Genomic DNA, 22,535 nt, shown 5'->3' with positions numbered 1-22,535 from the left:
AGGCCGACTGGGGAGGAGAGAGGCAGGGCCCGGGTTTGGAGCCAGACCGAGGACGCAGAGGGCAGGTGGGGGCGGGCAGGTGGGGACGGGCAGGTGTGCTGGGCACCGCGGGCACCGGCGGACTCACCGCGCTTATCCCCGCCTCGTCCTGGGCGCCAGCCGAGGCGGCGGCGGGCGGCGGCCCATGGGGGCTGCAGGGCAGACCAGCGGGGTGGACCGGTCCCCACACGCGGGAGGGGGGGGGGTGCGGGCTCTGATCTGATGGACCGAAGCCGAGAGGAAAAACTCAGCCCGAGCCACCCATCCTGCCCTCCTCCCGCCGGCTGCCCGACCCCAGACGACCCCCGAGAGGAGGCGAGTGGTCCGGCCGCCCCCTCCCACCTCCGGGGAATGCTTAAGGACTACAATTCCCGGTAGGCAGTGCGCTCTTGCCGCTGAGGCTTCACAGACCCTATGCCGCAAGGGCTGATGGGAGTTGAAGTCCTTAACTGCCCCTCCAGGCTGCAGAGAGGATGGGATTTTTTTGCAGGTTGGGGCGCGGGGAGGGGGGGGTGTTAAGATGCCAGGGTCCCAAGATGCTGCAGGAAAATAGGGGACAGCGTCCAGGACCTCGAAAGGCCACAGAGTCCCAAATACTTCGGGTTGGAGGAATGAGTGGACGACGTCCGGGTTGTGGGGATGGATGGGAGGAGATGGGGTACATCCAGGTGTGTCGAACCCCCGCTTCCCGGGGCCGTGCGCCCCTCGCCCGGGCGGCCGCGAACACCACAGAGCCCCCTCCCCAGCCCCAGGTCCACGCGCCGCGGCACCGACCCCCACTTCCCCGCGCCGCCCCCCCCCCTCGTGGGGTCGAGGAGGAGGAGGGGAGAGAAGGGGAGAGAAGGGGAGGAGAGAGGGGAGGGGAGGGGCGGACTCACCCGGAGCCGCCGCCGCCGCTGCCGCCGCAGCCCCGCGCGCCCGCCCGCACCGGCCCCGCGCGGCTTCTCCCCGCCCCTGCCGCAGGTCCGCAGCTCCTCCCCCTGCACCCCCTCCTTCCACCCCTCCGAACCTGCATCCCGAAAGCCAAAATCGCGAGGCTGCAGCGGAGAAGGAGGGAGAGTGCCCGGGACTGAGGCGCCACAGCCCTGGGACGCCACGCCGGACCCCTGCCCCTCCCCGGGACGCCGGACTTGAAGGGCCGCCGCCCGAGGGGTGGGAGCAGGTGCAGGCCGCAGGGTCAGGGCCCCGAGCAGAAGCAGCCCCGGCTGGGATTCAGGAAAGTACAGACCCTACACGCCCTGCCGAAGGGACTTGCGAGTTTCCAGAACCAGCCAACATACATAACGCATTGGATCAAGGAGGCCCCTAATTAATACTTCCTAAAAGCAACAAATAAGAGCTGAGGGCCCATGGCTCATGCTTGTAATGCTAGCTACCCAAGAGGTTGGGATCTGAAGATGGCAGTTCAAAGCCAGCTGGGGCAGGAAAGTCCACAAGACTCTTCTTTCCTTGAGTGGAAAGGCTAGGAGACAGCAGCCAGGCCCTGAGTTCAAGCCCCACGACTGGCACACACACACACACACACACACACACACACACACACACACGAGTTTCTGGTATATTGATAGCAGCTAATAACTGCCCGTAGGCCACTAGGAGTCTTGTTCTAAGGGCTTTAAGGAGCTTTGCCCAGTGCGCCTTCACGTGGGGGCCTGCGGGTCACACAATTATATTCTTCCCACCCCACAGGGCAAAAGATGGAGACTCACGGAGGCTAACTCCCTGGGGTAGAGTCCAGATCTACAGCATAGCTGCAGCTCAGAAAGCTGCATGACACCCCACCATCTCTCCCTTGTCACTGACAACAGTGGCGCTCAATGAATACATCCCTGAGCAAAAGGCTGTTTGCTTCTCCTGCGGAAGCAACGGAACATCAGTGTCGCCTGTGCAGACACCTACAGTGATTAGCACCCCACAGCCACCCCAAGAAATCATGTCTCCGAAGTGATACCCAACCTCTACATGGTTTTCCCCTTTTTCCCATGTGGCTCTGCCTCTGTGCCAAGAAAAGCTGGCCTAGAGGCAGGCACCTAGAGGAGCACCTCTGTGGAGGTGGTGCAGGATGGAGCAAGACTATAGAAAACAACTCACAGAGGCTATGTAAGTATGGGCTGTTAAAATTGCCAATGACAACAATTCAAACTGAATTGACTTAAGTATAAAGAGGAAATGTATTGAGTGGACAAGGGTTTCAGGCATAGCTAGATCCAGCTGTCCCAATCATTACCAGGAACCTGTCTTCTCTTTGCACTCTGCTTCCCTCCAGTTGTCTCTGCTCTCAGGCAAGTCAACCTAGTCCCCAGCAGCTACATCCTCAGCTTTGACCAGCCTTGCAACTTCCTGAAAAGAGAAAGAAAAGTCTTAAAGACTTGTCTAAAGATTGTTTGCCCTTGAGATCAAGGTGGTATTGCTCAGAAAAAATGGAGAACTGATGCTTGGCAGAAAAGCACAACAGGCAGGGAAGACGAAGAGCGCTTGGGAGTGGAGAGGAATAGTCAGAGGTAAGGGCATGGTGGTACCTGCCTGTAATCTCAGCACTCAGGCGGTGAAAGCAGGAATTCTAGGGCAGGAATTCTGGGTTACATAGAAAGATGTATCTAGAAAGCTGTGAGGAGGGAGAGAGACAGACAGGAAGCTATCCAGGCCGAGCCCTGCAACCCCACCCTGAAGTCCAAGTCCCCAGTTTCCTCTTCAGAGCCCCACCCCCGCCCCCAGAAGTACCATGGCAACCGGACCCCCAGAGGAAACCCCCTTTCTGTGTGTCACCTGCGTGTAACCAGTTCATGCGTAAGACACAGGAATGGGGGTGCGCGGGACGGGCGGGGGGTGCACGAGGGAGGGGAGGAGAGGCGGGGGGGGGGGGGTCCGGCGGAGAGCTGGGACACGCCGAGGGGGACGCAGGGGCGTCGAGAGAGGGCCACAGGCTTCCAGAGAGGCAGACGGGGATGAAGAGAGGGAGGGCGCGTTGGCCGGGGTCATGCTGGGGAAACTGATGCAGGCGGGGGAGGAGGAAGAGGAAGAGGAGGAGGACGACGACGAGGAGGACGAGGAGGAGGCGGGGGAGATGGACCCGGGGAGGAGAGAGGGGACGAAGATGACGAAGCCCAGAAGAGCAGAGACGTGGGGAGAGGGGCCGAGCGGGAGCCGGGCCGGGAAGTGGGGGGCGAAGGAGGAGCAGGGCTGGAGAGAGAGCGCCCGGAGGCCGGGAGAGACGGGGACCGAGAACGGGAGGTGGGAGAGGAAGAAGTGGGGCGCACATGAAATCCCCGAGGTTAGGGGGACCCGGCTCTCCATGTGGTCCCAGCCCTCCAGCTCGTCGTTCCTCACCCGGGCGGGGTGGACCGGCCCGCGCCCCCCGCCCCAGCCCCCCGAGCCGGCCCCCGCCCTCCCGTCCAGGGCGCAGCGCGAGGCGGAGCCCCCGTGCTCCGCCAGCCAGGGCAGCCCGCACAGGGAGGCAGGTACGCGGGGCGGGCGGGGGTGCACGCGGCCGGCCCTCGTCGCGGGACTGCGCGGTGGCCTTGGCCCGCAGCGTGGGCTTGGACCAGTCACTGGCATTTCAAAGCGAAAGACTTCCCCTAAATTCCTGAACTAGCGCCCTTTGGGCTCCAAACCACACTTCCCGTGAGCCTCCGTAGCTTCCCGGCCAACACGCTGGGAAATAAGACTTCACTTCCCATGAGGCGCTGCGGCTCCCCGGCCAGTAATCGGTTTCTAGAACTACACTTCCCATGAGGCTCTGTGGCGCCCCGGCCAATACGCTGGAAGCAGAACTACACTTCCCATGGGTTTCCGTAGCTCTCCGGCCAATACGCTGGAGCACAGGACTACATATCCCATGAGCCTCCGGAGTCTTAGCAACTTCTCGGAGGCCATTGTTCCCCCTAGATACCCACCCTCGTCTTCCGCTGTAAGCAGTCTTCTTTCTTCTTACCCAGTTTTTCATTTTCAAATGACCCCATTACCAACTCAGGCACAGAGTCAGACCCCAGAAGCTATTCCTCCCCAGCTAGTCCCCATTCCTTCTATCAGTCCCCATCTTCTTGCCCTTCTACTTCTCTGCCTGGTCTGAACTCAAAAAGACTGGAAGCTTGATTCAAGTGGGGAGCAAGAGGCTCTGAGTTCAATCCCCAGTACCAAAGAGGAAAACAAGATAAAACTAAAACAAAACAAAACAAAAACTAGACTAAACTAGAAATGGCTTTCACCTGTCATCCTAAGCGCTTGGGAGATTGAGAGGATCACAGTTCCAGGCCGAAAGACTCACCAGCAGCCTGGCACATGGTGGCATGTGCCAGTCATCCCAGCTAGACTATAATAGGTGCCTCTGGAGGTTTTAATTATGTGGTGCCAAAAAGAAGAGCTCTCTATGGCTGCCCTGAGAAGGCAGATTAAGGCAGGAAGGGAGCTGTAGAGGGCAGCAGACTGTGGTTCAGGGGAGTAAGCTTTGCTCTGGTTTGGACCCTTGCAAGGGGCAGGGTAGAGTCCACCACTGCGTCTGTTGTCTTATCTTGAGGCTCCAGGAGCTAATGCTGTGGTTAAAGAAGTGATCATTAGTCAGGTGGGGTAGTACAGGCCTGTAATCCCAGCACTTGGGAGGCTGAGGCAGAAGGATAGCAAGTTTGAGGCCTGCCTGGGCTGCATAGCAAGATACTGTCTCCAACAAAACAATAGAAACAGACATCAGCTCTGAGCCTGTAGAGGGGTTTGACCTTGTGTGTATTGTGGATGGGCACTGTTTGTGTTCAAGGCTCTGCTGAGGTATGAGTGGGGCGGGGTTGGTACTCTGTCTTGGTGCATCACAGACACGGTGGTCTTGCCAGGTGTTGGTCTTGTTTTGCTCAGCAGGAGTGAATTGTACTGGCTGTCAAAACACTTGGGAGACTGAGGCAGGTGGCTGGGGCTGTGGACACTGGAGCTCACGAGTTGATCCAGGGATCCAGATTGCTTTCATGTTTGGCTCACCATGTCATAGTACCAGGACAGCTGACGTTTTGCTGGCCCAGCCAAGCCCAAGGGGAGGAGGAAAAGGTCCAAGACTAACAATGTTCTTTTCTTCCTCTGGCGATTCTGGGGATAGAATTTAGGGCCTCATGCTTAGTAGATGATGGCTACCACTCTACCACTTGACCCAGAAACCGTTTTGCTTTTTTTTTTTTTTTTCCAGATAGGGCCTCACTGACTTCCCCCAGGCTGGCCTCAAACCTCAATCTTGTCTCTGCCTTCCCAGTAGCCAGGATTCCAGGTGTATCCTCACTACACCTGACCTAAGCAATTTTAAGTAAACAATTCCAAAGTTGGACCTCTTACTAACACTCTGTTAGGGAGAGCATGGTCACATGGCCACACATAGCTGTAAGGGAGGCGGCGCAGCTGTGTGCTAGGGACTGGTCAGTACAACTTCTAAAGTTAAAAGGGAAGGGGACACTGAGAGATGGGCTGTAGGAAGCCAGCTGACAAGTAGGGGCCAGATATGAGGCAATCATCTGTTAGGTTTCATGAAGTAGGCTTGTTTCTTAAGAGAGTTCAGGGGCAGGGGAGGGGGAGGTGAATACTCACAGGCTAGACTTAAATGCTTTTTGGTTTTGGTGTTGCCATACTGGTTTTGCTCCATTCTTGCTCTTGGTAAGCAAGCACTCAACCACTTGAGTCCTTTCTTGTATTTTCAAGATAGGGTCACAGAGCTGGGCACTGATGGCTCACACATGTAATCCTAGCAACTCAGGGGATTGAAATCTGAGGATCGTGGTTCAAAGCCAGCCTAGGTTTAAAGTCCATGAGATTTTTGTCTTCAGTTAGTCACAGAAAAAACCAGAAGTGGGCCGGGCGCTGGTGGCTCACGCCTGTAATCCTAGCTACTCAGGAGGCTGAGATCTGAGGATCGCGGTTCAAAGCCAGCCCGGGCAGGAGAGACCGTGAGACTCCTATCTCCAATAAACCACCAGAAAACCAGAAGTGGTGCTGTAGCTCAAGTGGTAGAGCGCTCGCCTTGAGCTGAAGAGCTGAGGGACAGTGCCCAGGCCCAGAGTTCAAGCCCCACGACCGACAAAAAAAAAAACAAAACAAAACAAAAAAAAAAACCAGAAGTGGAGCTGTGGCTCAAGTGGTAGAATGCTAGCCTTGAGCAAAAGGAACTCAGAGGCAGTGCCCAGGCCCACAGTTCAAGCCCCAGAACTGGCAAAAAAAAAAGGGGGGGGGGGGGAGGGAGTGTCTGTTTATGCCCAGGGATGTGATCCTCCTATTTGTGTTTCCTTTAGTTACTAGGATGACAGGTGTGGACTACTGTGCTCAGCCAGTGGTCTAGATAGTCTGTGAACTTTATCACAGGGGCTGGCCCCAAACTGTGAACCTCCCTATCTCTGACTCCTAAGCAGCTAGGATTATTGACTTGAACCACTGTGCTTGACTCAGGCAACATGATACAATGAAGAAACCTGTGGGGTTGACCAGAAGGGGAAGCAAAGAGAAGGAAGGCCATTTGCTTCTTCCAGCGCTGTGGTCTCCCTCTGGTGCCCACTTCAGGCAGAGCTTAACGAGAACACAGCTGTCTCAGCTCCAGCCTCAGGGAGCCATATGAAAGGGCAGCATTTGGAACTGAGAGATAAAAACCGTAGAGCTGGCCTCTGAGTACAGTGCTGGGCTCAAGGCTGAGGAGGGCTTGGGGCCGATGACACTGGGGTCTCTGTCCTCAGGAACTGTCCGTGTGGACCTGGAGACTCCGGAGGAGATACAAGTTCGCAGCCTGGGCAGGCTCTTCAAATCCTCGTGAGTGGCTTCTTCTCCCCACAGCCTCTGTTCTCAGCCCCCCCCTCCACAAGGCGACAGCAATGTCCCCTGACTTTGGAGACCTTTGCTCTTTGTTCTCTCCCCAGGAAGCAGTACATGAGGCATGTCATCGCAGAATATGAGGCACTGGACAGAGACCTCCCATGCATCCGCAAGTTCTCCACCCCTCCCGCCGCCCAGCCGCTCTGCCTGTGCATGGAGACCTCAGTGAGTGCCCTCCCCAGTGAGTGCCCCTTCCTCCTCAGTGAGTGCCCTCGGTGGTCCCTGGGTTTCTAGTCTGGGTGGGAATCAGGATTGAGGTGACTGAGGTTAAAATCTCGGCTCTGTGGTGCACCAGCTGTAGGCCTGGCCCGGGCCCCATTTGCAAGAATCAATTGTAGATTTGTGAAAGGATCACTTGTTAAACTTCAGCATCCCAGAGGGGAGGCAGAGAGGCAGACAGCCCGAGGCTGAGGGCAAAAGGAGCCCTGTGAATCGATCTGCTGAGGAATTCTGTGATGTTTCAAATACAACAAAAAACTCACTCACAAGGAAAAACCCATGCTTTTGCCAGAGTTGGCCATTCTGCAGAGTCCTTTGGCAATCACATCCCACAGTTACAGGTGGTGGCTTTGAGGAGGTGATCCTCCAGACTTTCACTCATCCCTCCTGGGAGTGACCAACTGCCTGGTTTCACACACAAGCTGGGCATAGTACTGTGGTGCGTGCCTGTAATCCCAGCTAGGCAGGAGGGGGAACGTAGGAGGATCTTGGTCCAAGGCTGGCTCTGGACAAAGCTTGAGACCCTATCTGAAAAGTTAATTAAAAAAACGAAAAGGTTAGAAAGGAGGCTAGAGAGGCAGAACTACGCTGGATGCTCTGAATTCAAACTCCAGGACGCTCTGAATTCAAACTCCAGGACCACCAAAAAAAGGAAAAACCACGCACGCACGCGCACTCACCCCTCCTCACCAGTCTCAGCCTCCGCGGGCTGAGCATCCCTTGGGATGCGCGCGTTAGCCCGGCCGCGTCGGCGCCTCCACCCCGGCTTCCGGGCGAGGCCACCCGGGACACCGGTCCGGCCACCGGCTCCGTGGCTTCCCCTCGCCGGAATGACTGAGGACGATCTGCCGCCCCGGACACGAATGCCGGGCGTCTCCCCCGGACGCGGGCGATCCCTGCCCGCTCGAGGCCACGTGGAGCCCCGGCGGCTTCCGCACGTGGGGGGCCAGGGTGGGTGATGTGGGGACCGGGCTGGAGCCGGGACGTCGAGCACTGAGCCTCTCCACCTGACTCCTCCAGGAGGATTTCACCCACCTGGAGGTGCTGCAGGCGCTGGAGGCCGAGTTACCCGGGGCCATGGAGGGCGGGCGCGTGAACAGCATCCGCTTTGAGAACATGAACGTCATCTGCGGGACCGCGGGCCGCCGAGACCGGTGAGCGCGCGCCGAGGTCTGCGCCGGAAAGCGGGTGGGCGGGGCCAGAGGGAGGCCGTGGGGGCGGGGTTGACAGCGCGCAGCGAGACTGGGCGGGGCCAAAGGAGGGTCGTGGGCACGCGTACTGGTGGGCGGGGCTAGGGGGCCGCGGTGGGGGCAGGGCCGAGGGCGCGTAAGACGGATGGGTGGAGCCAGGGGGAGAGCCGTGAGGGCGGGGTCTAGGACGCCTAAATGGTGGGCGGGCTCAAAGGAGGGCCATGGAAGGCAGGGCCGAGCGCACTTATACTGGTGGGTGGGGTCAGAGGCACGCGGTAGGGGTGGGGCCTAGAGCGCGTAATGCTGGTGGGCGGGGCTAGAGGAGAGCCTGCGAGAGGGGCGGTGGCGAATGCATGAGGGTGCGTGGCCAAGAACGAGGAGGGCGGAGTCGGGAGAGGACAAAGGGGGCGGGCCGAGTACGAAGGGAGATCCCAGGGAAGAGATCCGGAGTGACCTGGGTCGTGATGGGTACAGGCAAAGCCAGGATGTGCGTTCTGCACCTGGAAAGGCTGAGCGAGAAGGGGACACCTAGAAATACGTCGGTGAGGGTAGGGCCGAAAGGGACTCGAGGGACAGAGTGACTGGCGTACGGGGACGCGCCCCTTTCCCGCCGGGCCCCTCCCCTCCGCAGGTGGCTCATCTCCGTCGCCGACTTCCAGACGCGCTCGCGCCTGCTGCGCTCGGGCCTCAGCCCCCGCGGGCTCGCGCACCAGCTGGTGCGCCACGACGACCTGCTGCTGGACGACTACCGCCTGCACCTGCGCCGCTCTCAGGTCCGACGGCGCATGCTCGAGGCCCTGGGGGCGGACCCGACCGAGGAGGATTGACGCGCAGGGCGGGTTCCGGCTGTGCCTGCGCCCCGCCCCGCTGGCTCGGGAGACCCAATCCCCAACCCCGGAGGACGAGGGAGCGGCGCCTCCCCAGGAAGGAGGCGGGGCCGGCTCGAGGGGGTGGATACTGCGAGTTTAATTATAAAGAATGACCTGGTACAAAAGCCATTTCTGTCTGCAAAATCTCGGTGGGGAGTCAGGGGAGGGAGGTGATGGGGGTAGGGACGAACCCCCACTTTATAATCCCGCCTCCCTAACCTTACTCCAGCCCGGAATGGACCCCGGGGTTCCAATCCTTTCAGGGACCACCGTAGCAACCCATGTCTCTCGAGAACCGACGTCTCCACCCGCCCCTCTCCCTCATCTCCCCACTCCCCTTGGAAGACAATTCTCGGGCTTTTATTTCAGGTTTTTTTTTTTCTGAAAATTTTTTTGTTTTAGGGTTTTTTTTTTTGTTTTGCTTTGTAACTTATTTCTTTTTGCTTTGTATCTCCTCTCCACCCCGCGCTGCACCCCCCGTCCAGTCCCTCCCCCCACCTCTCCTCCCCCCCCTCCCCACCCCCTACGCCCTCCCCAACCCCGCGGCACCCATCCAGAATGAACAAGCCCTTGATAGACAGGCGCCGCGCAGGCCCCCTGCGGACTGGGGGCATCCGACCAGGGAGAGGGGGCGGGTAGGGGCCTAGCGCCACCTCAGCTCTACTCCTTACCCCTCCCCCCTCCCGCGACCCTCCCACAAGGTTCCCCGCAGATCCCTGACGTGGTGAGGGGGGGCTGCCCCTCCCCTCATAGACGGAGCGGCCCCCCCCCTCGGGGGTAGGGGGCAGCAAGGGGGGAAATGGGCTGGAGGGGGAGCTCCCTTCTTTGGCAGCTGAACAAGGGGGACCTGAGGGCAATGCCTTCCCCCCCCTTTTACCCACAGCAGGGGAGGGGCTCCCCCGAGGGAAGGGTGGCTTAAAATTCCCAAGCCCCATGAATAAGGGGAGAGGAGAAGCGTGCGGGGAGGGAAGAGCCATGCTGGAGGGGGAAGGGAGATGGTGAAAAGGGGGGGGTACCTTCCTGCAAAATGGACAGATAGGACAAGGCAGAGCAAGAGGGACGGTGGGGGGCTGGAGGCAGGGAGGGGAGGTGGCAGGAGAGGAAGCCTGGTGAGCTGTGAGCAAGTGTGCATGCACCCCTCCCTTCTCTCCCAGGAAGGGGCATGAGCACTGGAACGAGGGTGTCAGGAAAAGAAACAGAACAGGATGCATGGAATGAGGGGCGTGTGCTGGGGTCCCCAGGCAGGTGGCAGAGGCGGCCTAGGAGCTGGAAGAATCTGCAGATGGGCTGGGGTACTGGAATGCTGGGAAGGAGAGGTTCACAAAGGAGTCCAGAATGGAGTTTGCAGAGGTGTGGGGGGGAGCACATGGGGCGTGTTCGGGGCGGTGACTGCAAGGTGACTGGCCAGAGGGGTTGGCGGTGACTGCAAGGTGACCGGGCCAGAGCAGGTGGGGTGGGAGGGAAAGTGCTTAAATAATGAAAATGGAGGTGTCCTGTCCAAAGGCCACCAGGGCAAGTGTGCAAGGACTGAGCGAAGCCAGAGGCCTTGGGAGAGGAAGGGCAGAGGTTTGTCCCATGTGTGTCTGCATCATGGGTCTAGGAAGGTTGGGGAGAGTGGCATGTGTGTGCAGGGAGGGCCCCAGGGGACGAGTGTGTAAACAGAGGACAAGGAGCGTGAGGGGAGAGATACCACGTATGCAAGAACTGAGAGCTGAGAGGACCTTGCAAGCTGGAAGCAAAGGCGGTGTGCAAGACGGGTTTGTGCAAAACTGCAGGCTGCGGGGGGGGGGGGGGAAGCAGGCGTGCAGAGCGAGCGTGCAAGAGGCGGGGGAGGGCAGCGGTGTGTGCTGGGGAGAGGGGAGGCAGGGAGAGCCGAGGGGCTGGAGACGGTGGGTAGGAAGGCTGTGAGAGGGGCGGCAGGTGGTGGAATCTGAGGGCACCCCTTCTCCTGCGGCCTGGGGGACGGCCCCCATCCGGTCAGGCTTGGGGCTGACCCTCTATGGCTCTGTCTGTCCCCTCCCCCATCAACTCTTCCCTCCAGTCCCCCCTCCACGTCACATCGTCCACTACCACATTCCCCCCTTCCTGTGTCACACACGCAGTCTGGTGTCAGCTGCTCCCTCCTGTGAGGTGCAGTGTCCGGCCTCCGGGTCGTCCCCCATGACCTCAGGGGGTCTCGGGGGACAGGGCAGGGCGCAGTTTCCACAGGGTCCCCGCCCTGGAGGGGTCGTGGGATTTCGAGGCCGGGCGGGCCCGCAGGCCGTCCATCACCTCTCCAGGAAGAACTTGAGCGCGCGGTCGATGTTCATGCGGTGGCCCACCCTGGTCACGCCCAGATCCACGTAGTCCTCCTTGGTCAGGGCGGGCAGGTGCGAGCCGTCGATCTCGTGGTCCAGGAACCGGGCCCGGTGCTCGGCCAGGCCCAGCCACTCCAACCAGTCGGCCACGTCGAACTTGGTCCAGAACCCCAGAGGTTTGGCGCCGAACGGCTTGTCCGGGGGTAGCGAGAGCAGGCGAGTGGGCGAGAGGGAGCGCGAGGCCCCGGCCAGGGCCCCTCCGAGCCCCCCGGAGATCCCGGGGTGCGGTGGCACGAAGACAGGGGCGAAGGGGTCGCTGGAGCCTCCGGCGCCTCCGGTGGGCGAGCCGCGGATGTCGAAGAGGCCCGGGTAGAGGGGTCCAGACGGCAGGATGGGCAGGGACGAGGGCCGGGGCGCGGGGCTGACCTTGTGGTCCGAGGCGGGCAGCAGCGAGGGGCTCGGGGCCCGGCGCAGCAGGGGCGGCCGCATCTCGAAGTCCACGCCCTGGAGGTGGCGGGAGGATGAGGAGGCCGCGGAGGCCGTCGGGGAGGTGGCTCCCGCAGCCCCGGAGCCCGCGGGGGGGACCCCGGCGCCCGTGGGGAGCGGCGGCAGGGGGGTTTTGGGCCAGTTCTGAAACAGGCTGCTGACGGGCTTGGAGAGGAGCGAGGAGGACTGGGGGTCGTCGGAGAGTCTGAAAAGTGACAAGGGGGAGGGGGGAGGGGCAGGGTGGGGAGGGCCGAGAGGCGGGAGGGGGGCGGGGAGAGAGATGGAGAGAGAGAGATGGAGGGAGGGCCGGGTAAGATGAATGCCAGGACAGAGTGAAGGGAGAGAAAGAGGAGAGGACAGGGAGAGGGCGACAGCCAAGAGAGATGAAAAGAAAAAGAGACATTAAATGATAATAATAGTTATCGCCACCACTTACTGCTGCTCACGTGTGCCAGGCTTGGTGCTAAGAACTTTAGGTATCACGTCTCAATTTAAGCCCCAGGACAGCTCTGCCGCCCGGGACAACTGCGGCCCAGACAGGGTTAGGTAACTTGCCTAAGGACACACAGCCAGGAAGTGGCAGAGCGCAGTTATAGGGCACCGAAGTCTGAGCTCTTAACCACTACTCTATACTGCCTTTTGGGTTATGGCCAGTCATAGCAGAGTGGAAGACAGGGAGACGAGAGAGAAAGTGAGCGGGAGAAAGAGAGAGAGAGAGAAAGGGAAAAAAAGACGGTGAGCATTCATGGGAGAGAGATGGAAGGGAATGGGGGACAGAGAGAAAGATGAAGAGAGGGAGATGAAAGAGAGAAGAAACAAGGGGAGAAAAATGTTCCCCTCATCCCTTTAGCTCCTCCAACACAACCCTGCCTCTGGGCCTTTGAACTGGCTTTCCCCCTCTGCACACTTGGGTGGCCCCACTCCCTTCCCTCCTCTCAGCTGTCAGTTGAGAGCCCTTTTCCAAGCACCCCAAGCTGCCTCTTCATCTTTCTCCCCAAGGATGGCTGCAAGGATTATTTTCCTTCTTGTCCAGCCTCCATCCTCACTTGGGCCTGAGCTTCACTCTTGCTCAGTGTGGTCTTCTATGTAGATGAAAAGTCCAGCACACAGGCCCTGATAGACTACGTAAGCAACCCTCTCCTTCCTTGAGAACGAGTGCTTTAGGTCTCCAAGGCCCAAGAACCCCCTGTGGTGGAACGTGAGCCCCAAATGATCCACGGACAAGCAGAAATCCAGGGACCTCTCTTCCTCTGATGCTGAACTAGGAATGTGACTCCAGTCGGCTCAGACTGTGGCAATCTCAGCTAAGCAGCTGCTTTGGGAGCAGCCCCCCCCCCCCCCCCCCCAGCCTGTCCTTCCCCAGTCTCCCCAGTTTTTGTTCATTTGGTGGTACTGACAATGGAACCCTGGGCCTCTACCACTGTGTCTCCCCCTCCCTCCAGCGCTTTTGCTTCGAATTTGTATTTCAGAAAGGGTCTGGTGCTTTTGCCTAGCAAGCTTCAGACTTCCAGCTTTCTACTTCCATCTCCCCTGTAGCTGGGATTATAGGTGTGTACCACCATGCCCCGCTCTTCCCAAACCTTCAGGTAGGGACTGCCAGATCTCTTCTCTACAGAGAGGTGGAGTCCTTGGCCCAGACCTTGGTCACTCTTGTTAGCTGTGACCTTGGAACCAAAAGCCCCCCAGATTTCAGGGGCCTGCCCCTCAAGGCGCAGACAGGAGCCGGTGTTGTTCTCACTGCGGGGTGCAAGGGATCCTAACAGACTCGGGACGCCACTGGGAGGTGGCAAAGTCGCAGCTTATTCCTGCCAGTCACCCCGGGGCGGGCTCTGACCCCGCTCAACCTCCTCTGCCAGCCTCGTGCGCCCCCCCCCCTTACCTCTGCCGCTGGAGGGAGGAGGTCCGCTCGGGGACGTAGCCGGCTCCCCCGTGGTGGCTGTCCCCGCCGCCGCCGCCGCTGCCACCTCCCCGGGCCCATGGCAGAGCGCCCCCGGCGACCGAGGAGCCCCCGAACTGCTGGAGCTTGGAACTGAGTTCGCTGATGATGCTAGCTTTGACGGTGGCCAGGGCCGAGGCCGGTGGCGGAGCCAGAGGCCCGGGCAGCGGCGGCGGCGGGGGGCCGGGCCCCTCCTCCCAGGGCAGCAGTTTCCGAGGCAGGGAGGAGGCTGTCGGTAAGGGCATCGGTGGGGCTTCGGGCTCGACCGACCCCGGGCTGCCGGCCACGCCCGTGGCGGACGGGCCCGCGCAGGCGCTCAGGGCCAACAGCCCGTCGGTCCCGGCGCCGGTCACCGAGACCGTGGGGCTGGTGGGGGTGGCGGGGTCGCGCAGGCCCGTGCCGGGGCCGGGCCGGAGGACCCCGCCGGCGCCCAGGGCCCGGCCCCGGAGCTTGGAAGGGGTCATGAGCTGCGGGGGGAAGGGCGGCCCGGGGGCCCCGCCGCCCCCGAAGGCCTGGCCGTCCAGGTAGGCCACGTAGGTGTCCAGGAGCTCGGGGCCGCCGGCCGCCGCCGCCGCCGCCGCCGCGCCGCCGCCCGCGCCCTCGGCCGACAGGCTGCTGAGTGTGGACGCGCTGCTGATGGTCTCCAGCGGGTGGTCGCTGCTGCTGCGGCTGTCCACCTCCTCGATGCCCGAGTCGGTGCCCGCGGGCGGGTCGATGGCGGGCGGCGGGCCGGGCGGCGGCGCAGGCGCGGGCGCGGCGGGCGGCCCGGGAGGCGGCGCGTCCCCAGGGACGGCGGGCGGGCCCTGGGTCAGCGTGGCCACCTCGCTGTCGTAGGATGTCAGGCTGGAGGCGGTGGAGTCCAGCGCGGGGCCGGTGGGGCCCGCGCCGGGGGGCGGCCCGGCGGGCGCGGGCCCGGCGGGCGCGGGCGGGTCGGGCAGAGGGTGGGGCGGCCCGGGGGTGAGCGGCGACTCGGGCTTCTCGAAGCTGTTGGAGAACTCGAGGGGCGGCGGCAGCGGCTCCACGAAGAGGAAGTCGCCGTCGTCCACGTCCACCGACGGGGCGGGCGGCGGCAGGACCAGCAGCGGGAGCCCGTTCTCCTCGCCGGGGCCAGCGCGCGGGGAGGCGGGCGCGGGCCGGCGCGGGCTGGGCGGCGGCGGGACCCCCGGGCCGTCGGTGGCCGCGGGCGCGCGGGGCTGGCAGTTCTCCAGGAAGCGCACGTGCAGCGGCAGCCGCTCCGCCTCGTCGGGCGCCGCCGTCGCCGAGCGCCAGGCCTTGCCGGCCGCGGGGTGCGCGTGCGCGTGCGCGGCGGGGGGCTCGGGCCCGAGCTGCAGCAGCAGAGGCCCGACCCCGGGCACCGCGGGGACGCCCGGGCCGGCGGGGGGCAGGCGGTGCAGCAGCGAGCGGCGCGCCGCGGGCGGGCTGGCCTTGTCGGGCCCGCCCAGCCCCGCCCGGAAGCCCAGCTCGCGACGGGCGGGGTCGGGCGGGGCCGCGCCCCAGAGGCGCAGCACGGGCTCGGGGTGCGGGTGGTGGTGCGCGGCGGGCGGCGGCGCCTCGTAGCGCGGGGACGGCGGCCGCGCCGGGGGCTCCGAGGACTCCTTCAGCGCGCGCTCGCGGGCGGCCAGCGCCAGCCCCAGCGGGGACGCGGGGTCTAGGGCCTTGCCGGTGAGCGGGTGGAGCAGCGGGCGCGGCGCGGGGACGCTGGAGAAGGCGCTGCCGCCCGCGTAGGCCCGGCTGCCCGCCGCGTAGCCCGCGGGCTCCAGGCGCAGGTAGGGCTCGGCGGAGAACATGCCTTCGTCGATGGACTTGGAGTGGCGCAGCCGCGGGCCCGGGGGCTCCACGCCGCCGCCGCCGCCGCTGCCGCCGCCGCCGCCGCCGCCGTCCTCGTCGCCCGCGTCGGTGGACAGGAAGAGCGTGGAGCGGCGGCGGGCCTCGCTTTGCCAGCCCCCGTCGCGGCGGGCCGCGCCCACCAGCGCCGCTCCGAACTGGCTGGTGAAGTCCAGGGTGGCCGGGCCGCTGGGCGAGGCGGGGCTGGGCGCGGGCGAGGGCGCGGCGGCGGCGGCGGCGGCGGCGGCGGCGGGGGGCGGCGCGGGGCCGGGGGTCGCGGGGCCCGGCTCGGCCGCGGCGGGGGGCTCGGCCTCGGTGCTGCTGCCCTGGCTGCTGCGGCCGCTGCTGCTGGTGGACGGGGCCTTGATGATGATGGTGGGGATGGCGATGGAGTTCTTCTCGGCGGCGGGCGTGGCGGGCGGCTGCGGGGAGGCGGGCGCGCTGGCTGCGGGCCCGCCCTTCTGCGGCTCGCCCTCTACCTTGGTCTGCTTCACCAGCGGGCCCTTGCGGCCGCGCCCCGCGCGCGCGGGCACGTACATGGCCGCGCTGGCCGCCCGCGGGGGCAGCTGGAAGTAGCGCAGCGCCGGGGCCTGGGAGCCGGCGCCGTGGTGCGAGGGCGACGCGGCCCCCGGGCTCGGGGTGGGGCTGGGCCCGCCGCCCCGCCAGCCCCGCAGGCTGGGCTGGGGCCCCAGGGCCAGGCGCGGCGGGGGGTCGTCGGGGGACCCGCCCGTCTCCATCTCCGGGGGGTGCGGGGGGTGCGCGTGGTGGTGGTGCGGCAGCGGCGGCGGCGCGTGGTGGTGGTGGTGGTGCGGGGGGTGGTGGTGGGCGGGGGGCAGGGGCCCGCCGTGGAACAGGCTCTTCTCGCGGCCCCCGACGCGGCCATCGGGGGGCGAGGGCCCGTCGAAGGACGAGGGGGAGGAGGCGGGGAGGGGACCCCCGGAGCCCGGGTTGAAGGGGGCTCCCCGCGGGGAGGGAGTGAGGCGGCCGGAGGAGGAGGGGGCCGGCGGGGTGCTGTAGGGGGGCTCTGGTGGGGACGTGGTGGGCGGCGGGGGGATGTCCTCCGAGCCGGGCACCGACAGGCTGCGGCTGAACTTCATGGCTGGCGGCGCCAGATAGGGTCGATCATCCTCCGCGGCCCCTGGGGAGACAGAGGGGTCCGGGGGTGTCCTGGGCTGCTCCCCTAGGCCGCAGGCACCGCCACCATTCAGGAGAAGGATCGGGGCAGGCGCCGGCAGCAGCTGCCCAGCGGACGGCGGGAGCTAGGGCTGTGCACTGCGCAAGCGCAGCCCGCGGAGGGAGCCGCCCGGCTGCGTTCCCTCCTCCGGCCACGAGGGGGCGCGCTCTGAACCCTGCACCGAGGCTGCGTGTGCGGGGGAGACCCTGGGCGGCCAAGGCAGGTGGGACAAGGTGAGCCCCACAGCAGGGGTTTGAACGCGGGCCCCGCAGTGGGCCAAGCATAGGCTACACTACTTGAGCGACATTTCCAGCCCTCTTGTCCTGGGCTTGAATTCAGGGCCTGGGCGCTGTCCCTGAGGCTTTTGTGCTCAAGGCTAGTGCTCTACCACTTGAGCCACAGCTCCACTTCCTGCTCTGGTCTTCCGTTTTTGCCTGGACGGATCAGTATCCTCCTAACTCCACTTCCTGGATAGCTGGAATTACAGACATGGGCCACCATGCCTAGCTCTGATTGGCTTCATTTACTACCCTTCTATTGTCCAGTCCCACCTTTATGTCTGGGGCCCCATTCTCTCCCATACTGTCGATGCCAGGTGTGCAATAGGTCCTCATTTGCTAGATGCAGAACTCAATGCTCAGAGAAGTAGAGACACCTGCCCCGAGTCACACAGCAAGGAAGGGAATGAAACATACACATATTTCTTAGACAGAGCCTGACCTGAGTGAGCTGTGGTCTCACATGTGAGCAGAATACATGCCCCCCTGTTTCCCCCACAAATGGTCACCCCGGGTCCTTCATTCTTTACGCTGCCCTCTTTGAGATACATACCGATAGATTTCTGCCGAAGCATCAGCCCAGGTCCAGGAGGCAGGAAAGAAGGGCGTTCGTAACTTGGCTGGGAGCGGTGATGAGGATCGAAGCTTGACTTTAGGGTGGCAGGTAGAGAAAAAGGTGACAGAGAAAAATCAGTGATGGTGTAAGGTCTTGGGGCTTCTCCACAGCTCACCATGCTTTCTCTGAGCCTCTGCAGGGAATAGGAGCACCATGAAGAAGGCAGAAGGGAAGGGTCAAGTGTTCTAAGTGTGGGCAGTGGGGAGAAGGGAAAGGAAGAGTTTGGTTCTGCCTGCTGTACCTCTGAGCTGGCCACTTACTACAATTGCTGCGGGGACCCACATCCCGCTACTCAGCATTTGCCTGGATGGCTGCAGTAGCCTCTTGCTACTCTGCTTTCTACACAAGTTAGAGGATCTTTCAAAAAAAAATTTAAGGTGTGCTACTGCCCTCCTTAAAAACTGAAAGTCAGAGAGGGAAAGAGCTAATGCTTATACTAAGCTGTTCCACTTGAGGAGGAAGAAATAGTTGCATTGTCAAAGCTCATAGAATTCACCAACATTATAGACCATGATAATGACGATTTGCCCTGTGAAGATTAAACCATGTTTGCGACTTTAAGTATCACTATCTCATAATTCTGTGAACTTTGTGAAATTTATGTAATCACTTAAATCAATAAAAAATATTAAAAAAAAAACTAAGGTCAGTTGTGTGTAATTCCAGCACTCAAGAGGCAGAGACCAGAAGATTATGAATTTTGAGGCTAGCCTGGGCTATAGAGAGGAGAAGCAGGCTTCACAGATGCAGAACTCCAGGGTACAGCTCACTCACACTCCAGCTATAGGCTCATTCCAGCAGGCGGATTCTAGTAGGTATCTTTCTGGCTGACCTCTATCCACAGACCCACACTGCCTCCATCCTTAAGTTTACCCTTTTAGCACCTGGCACTTATGACTCACACCTGTAATCCTAGGCATTCAGGAGGCTGAAATCTAAGGATCATGGTTCAAAGCTAGCCTGGGAAGTCCAGGAAAGACTCCTATTTCCAAGTAACCATCAAAAAACCAGAAGCAGCCGGGTGCTGGTGGCTCACACCTGTAATCTTAGCTACTCAGGAGGCTGAGATCTGAGGATTATGGTTTAAAGCCAGCCCAGGCAAGAAAGTCTGTGAGACTCTTATCTCCAATAAAGCACTAGAAAACCAGAAGTGGCGCTGTAGCTCAAGTGGTAGAGGGCTCACCTTGAGCTGAAGAGCTGAAGGACAGCGCCCAGGCCCAGAGTTCAAGCCCCACGACCGATAAAAACAAACAAAAAAACAAGCAGAGCTGTGACTCAAATGGTAGAGTGCCAATGTTAAGGAGAAAAGCTCAGGGACAGGACCCAGGCCTTGAGTTCAAGCCTTAGGACCGACACTCACATGTACACATTTTGAGGTGGAAGAGGGCAGGGGAAAAAAATGGGAGAGCTTGACACAGTAATACTGGAAGTGACAGAGGAACCAGAACACTGTACAAGAAGGCCCTGGGCCCCAGATGGACAGGCTGAGCTCCACCTACAAACCCAGAACGCCCGCCCCCTGCGCAGAGGGGAGGCCAATCAGATTGCACCATGTGAGTGACGTCACCGGCTGCCGGGCAGAATCCCGGCACTTTGAGGGTCTCGAACTGGGCCCTCTTGTGTGGACACAGCCTGACCAGGTGCTGGGAAATTCCTCCTGGGTGACAGGACAGAGCAGGGAGGGGAGAGACACACACAGACCCAGACAGATTGGCAAAGAAATGTGAATCTAGAGTAGGAGAAAGATTGGGGGGAAGAGGGGAGGGAGAAAAACGAGATCAGAATGGAAGAAAAGATGGGATAGGAAATAAACGCCCCAAGGAGAGACAGGAACAACAACAACAAAAAAAGCAAGGTGCTGGTGGCTCATGCCTGTCATTCTAGCTGCTCCAGAAGCTGAGAGCTGAGGATCAAGGTTCAAAGCCTGCCCAGGCAGTAAAGTCTGTAAGATTCTTAACTCCAACTAACCAGCAAGAAAGAAACTGGAAGTGGAGCTGTGGCTCAAAGTGGTAGAGTGCCAGCTTTGAGCTAAAAGCTAAGGGATAACACAAGATCTTGGGTTCAAGCCCTGATACTGGCACAAAACACAAAAACCCTCCTCTCAACTGAGAAATTCCAAGATTCCTGGTACACAATTCTTTCCCTTTGGGGGGGGGGGGAGTGAGGAAAGGGCATGTCACTGGGGAACTGAACTCAAAGCCTCACACATGCTAGGTAAATGTTCTAGCACTTAAGCCACACGTCCAGCCTTTCCAGTTTGTTTGGAGACAGGGTCTTTCTTGCCAACTTTGCCTGGGTTAGCTTTGAGCTTGAGATTCTCTTACCTCTGCTTTGCAAGTAGCTGGGATTACAGGCATGTCCTGCTTGCTACACCTAGCGTGTTAACTGCTCTTGATTCTTGTAGCAGCATAAGGTTTTCTACAGCTAGTGGGGGAAGTGGCCTGTGAAGCGGCCTTCTTGGGGCCTCTGCACTTGGGCAGGAATATATCATTTCTCTTTGCTGTCCCATTCTGCAGTGAAAACTCTGCTCTTCTTTAATTAAGGCAGCAGGCAACAAATGCTGCCAGTCTCAGCAATACTGGTGTCTGCCTTCCCAGAAGAAGTCACAGACACTTCCACACCCTACCCAGCCGTGCGGATTCCTCCAAACAGTGTTTATGCTGCTTGTGATTGTGAAATTAGAGTACTTAAGATCTACCGCCAGTCTCACAATGGAATGTGTTGACGAAGATAACCATATTACCATATCACAAATTGGGCTTTAAAAAATATTTTGATAACTCTATTTTGGTTTCACTGGCTTCTTTTATTAACTTACATATAACATTTGTGCATTTATAAGCATCTCTCTCTCCCTCCCTCCTGGTGCTATTGATTAAACCCAGGGCCTTGGGCATGCTGGACAAGCACTCTACCACTTGACCTCCAGCCCTTTTGGTTACATGTTCTTTATGAATCAGGGATGTTTGGGTGTCCGTGGCTTCATCTAGTGGGAGGCACCAGGGTTCCATCAGAAGAGCCAGGGCTCCCTTGAGGGTGACATTCATGAAGAAGAGGAAAGGCAAAAGAAGAAGGAGCGAATATGATTGGACTATTTTACATGGGTGTGTGAAAGTGGAATTCTAAGCCACTAACACAGTTATAAAAGGGAAGGAGCGGGTAGCTGGGCAGCAGCTCATACCTATAATCCTAGGTGCTCAGGAGCCTGAGATCTGGGGGTTGAGGTTCAAAGACAGCCTGGACAGTCTCACAGACTCTTATCTCCAATTAACTACCAAAAAGCCAGAAGCAAAGCTGTGGCTCAAGGGGTAGAGCACCAGCCTTGAGCAAAAAAGCTAAGGGAGCCAGGGACTGATAGCTTACGCCTGTAATCCTATCTACTCAGGAGGCTGAGATCTGAGGACTTCGGTTCAAACCAGCTGAGGCAGGAAAGCTTGTGAGAATCTTATATCCAGTTAACCACCAGAAAACTGGAGTGGCACTGTGGCTCAAGTGGTAGAGTGCTTGCTTTGAGCTGAAGAGCTCAGGGACAGCACCAGGCCCTGAGTTCAAGCCCCATGACAGACCAAAAAAAAAAAAAAGCTAAGGCACCACACCCAGGCTCTTAAATTCAAGCTCCAGTAGAGGGGTGAATTTGATCAGAGTAATATGGAAATATGTAAATATCACAATCATAATTCCTTTGTACAATTAATACACAATATTTAAAAAGCTAGAGCTTGGCTGGGAATGTGGCTTGGTGGTAGTGTGCTTGCCTAGCATGCATGAAGCCTTGGGTTTGATTCCTCAGTACCACATACACAGTAAAAGGTGGAAGCTGCACTGTGGCTCAAGTTATAGAGCACTAGCCTTAAGCAAAAGAACCTCAGGGACAGTATCTAGGTTCTTTGAAATGAAATCTTATATCCTTTGCTGAGTCTCAGTTTTTCTATCTGTAAATGGGCTAATAATTGCTTATTGCAAGCATGATTCTCAGAAATGATTGAGATAATCCATTTAAAACCACAGCTTCAACAGGCACTGGAGGCTCATGCCTGTAATCCTAGCTGCTCAGGAAGCTGAGCTCTGAGGATCACAGTTCAAAGCCAGCCCGGGAAGGAAGGCTATGAGACTCTTATCTCCAGTTAACCACCAGAAAACCAGAAGTGGAGCTGTTGCTTAAGTGGTAGAATGCTCTCCTTGAGCTGAAGAGCTTAGGGACTGCACCCAGGCCCCGAGTTCAAGCCCCACGACCGACAAAAAAAAAATTTACAGCTTCAGATGGGCATTGGTGGCCTTACCCCTGTAATCCTAGCTACTTAGGGGGCTGAGACCTGAGGATCATAGTTCAAAGCCAGCCCAGGCAGGGAGGGCCATGAGACTCATCTCCAGTTAACCACCAGAAAACCAGAAGTGGAGCTGTGGCTCAAACTGGTAGAGCATTGGCCTTCAGCAAAAAAGCTCAGGAACAGCACTCAGGCAAAGTTCAAGCCCCATGACTGGCCAAAAAAAAAAAAAGAAAGAAAGAAAGGATGAAAGGAAGGAAGGAAGGAAGGAAAAAGTCACAGTTTCTAGAAATGATTTGCATTCACCAGAGGTTAGTTTCTTCTTGTGTGGAAGGATTGGCAAAAAAAAAAAAAAAAAAGCACAGAGAAAAAGAATTTTTTTCTTTGTTTGCAGACAAAGTTTTCCAGGCTGTTCTCAAGCAACCTTATTGCCTTAGCCTCAGACTATAGGTGTATGCTACTGTACCCAGCTTAATATGAGTATGTTAAAACTACTGTATGTTGAGCACCTGTCACC

General features: G+C 59.6%; 2 protein-coding genes across 5 annotated transcripts in view; one reads left to right on the top strand and one right to left on the bottom strand.

Annotated features, from left to right (window-relative positions):
- The first annotated feature begins 2,372 nt into the window (after positions 1-2,372).
- CUNH19orf81 (chromosome unknown C19orf81 homolog) lies at positions 2,373-9,568 on the top strand. 3 transcript variants are annotated; one of them, XM_042700169.1, is made up of 5 exons: positions 2,373-2,540; positions 6,729-6,801; positions 6,909-7,029; positions 8,104-8,237; positions 8,933-9,568. In XM_042700169.1, the coding sequence occupies exons 1-5, from the start codon at positions 2,471-2,473 to the stop codon at positions 9,240-9,242; spliced, it is 708 nt and encodes a 235-aa protein (XP_042556103.1). In that variant the 5' UTR covers positions 2,373-2,470; the 3' UTR covers positions 9,243-9,568. The 3 variants fall into 3 exon arrangements, with proteins under 3 accessions (XP_042556103.1, XP_042556101.1, XP_042556102.1); XM_042700167.1 differs by lacking the exon at positions 2,373-2,540 and adding an exon at positions 2,631-2,826; XM_042700168.1 differs by lacking the exon at positions 2,373-2,540 and adding an exon at positions 2,631-2,826 and having other exon boundaries at positions 8,905-9,167.
- A 1,595-nt stretch (positions 9,569-11,163) lies between these two features.
- Positions 11,164-22,535, bottom strand: part of Shank1 (SH3 and multiple ankyrin repeat domains 1) — a 38,603-nt gene continuing 27,231 nt past the window's right edge. For both annotated transcript variants that reach the window (XM_042700124.1, XM_042700121.1), the window contains 3 exons: positions 17,691-17,787; positions 13,805-16,823; positions 11,164-12,130 (listed from right to left, as the gene is read on the bottom strand). In XM_042700124.1, the coding sequence (XP_042556058.1) occupies positions 11,410-12,130; positions 13,805-16,823; positions 17,691-17,787 (3,837 nt within the window). In that variant the 3' untranslated portion in view covers positions 11,164-11,409. The remainder of the gene's footprint in view (positions 12,131-13,804; positions 16,824-17,690; positions 17,788-22,535) is intronic.

This window comes from Dipodomys spectabilis, unplaced genomic scaffold (assembly GCF_019054845.1).
Source record: "Dipodomys spectabilis isolate Male_0828 unplaced genomic scaffold, ASM1905484v1 ptg000266l, whole genome shotgun sequence".
Classification (NCBI taxonomy): domain Eukaryota; kingdom Metazoa; phylum Chordata; class Mammalia; order Rodentia; family Heteromyidae; genus Dipodomys; species Dipodomys spectabilis.
The sequence above is the reverse complement of the archived record's forward strand: the minus strand, read 5'-3'. Positions and strand labels throughout refer to the sequence as shown.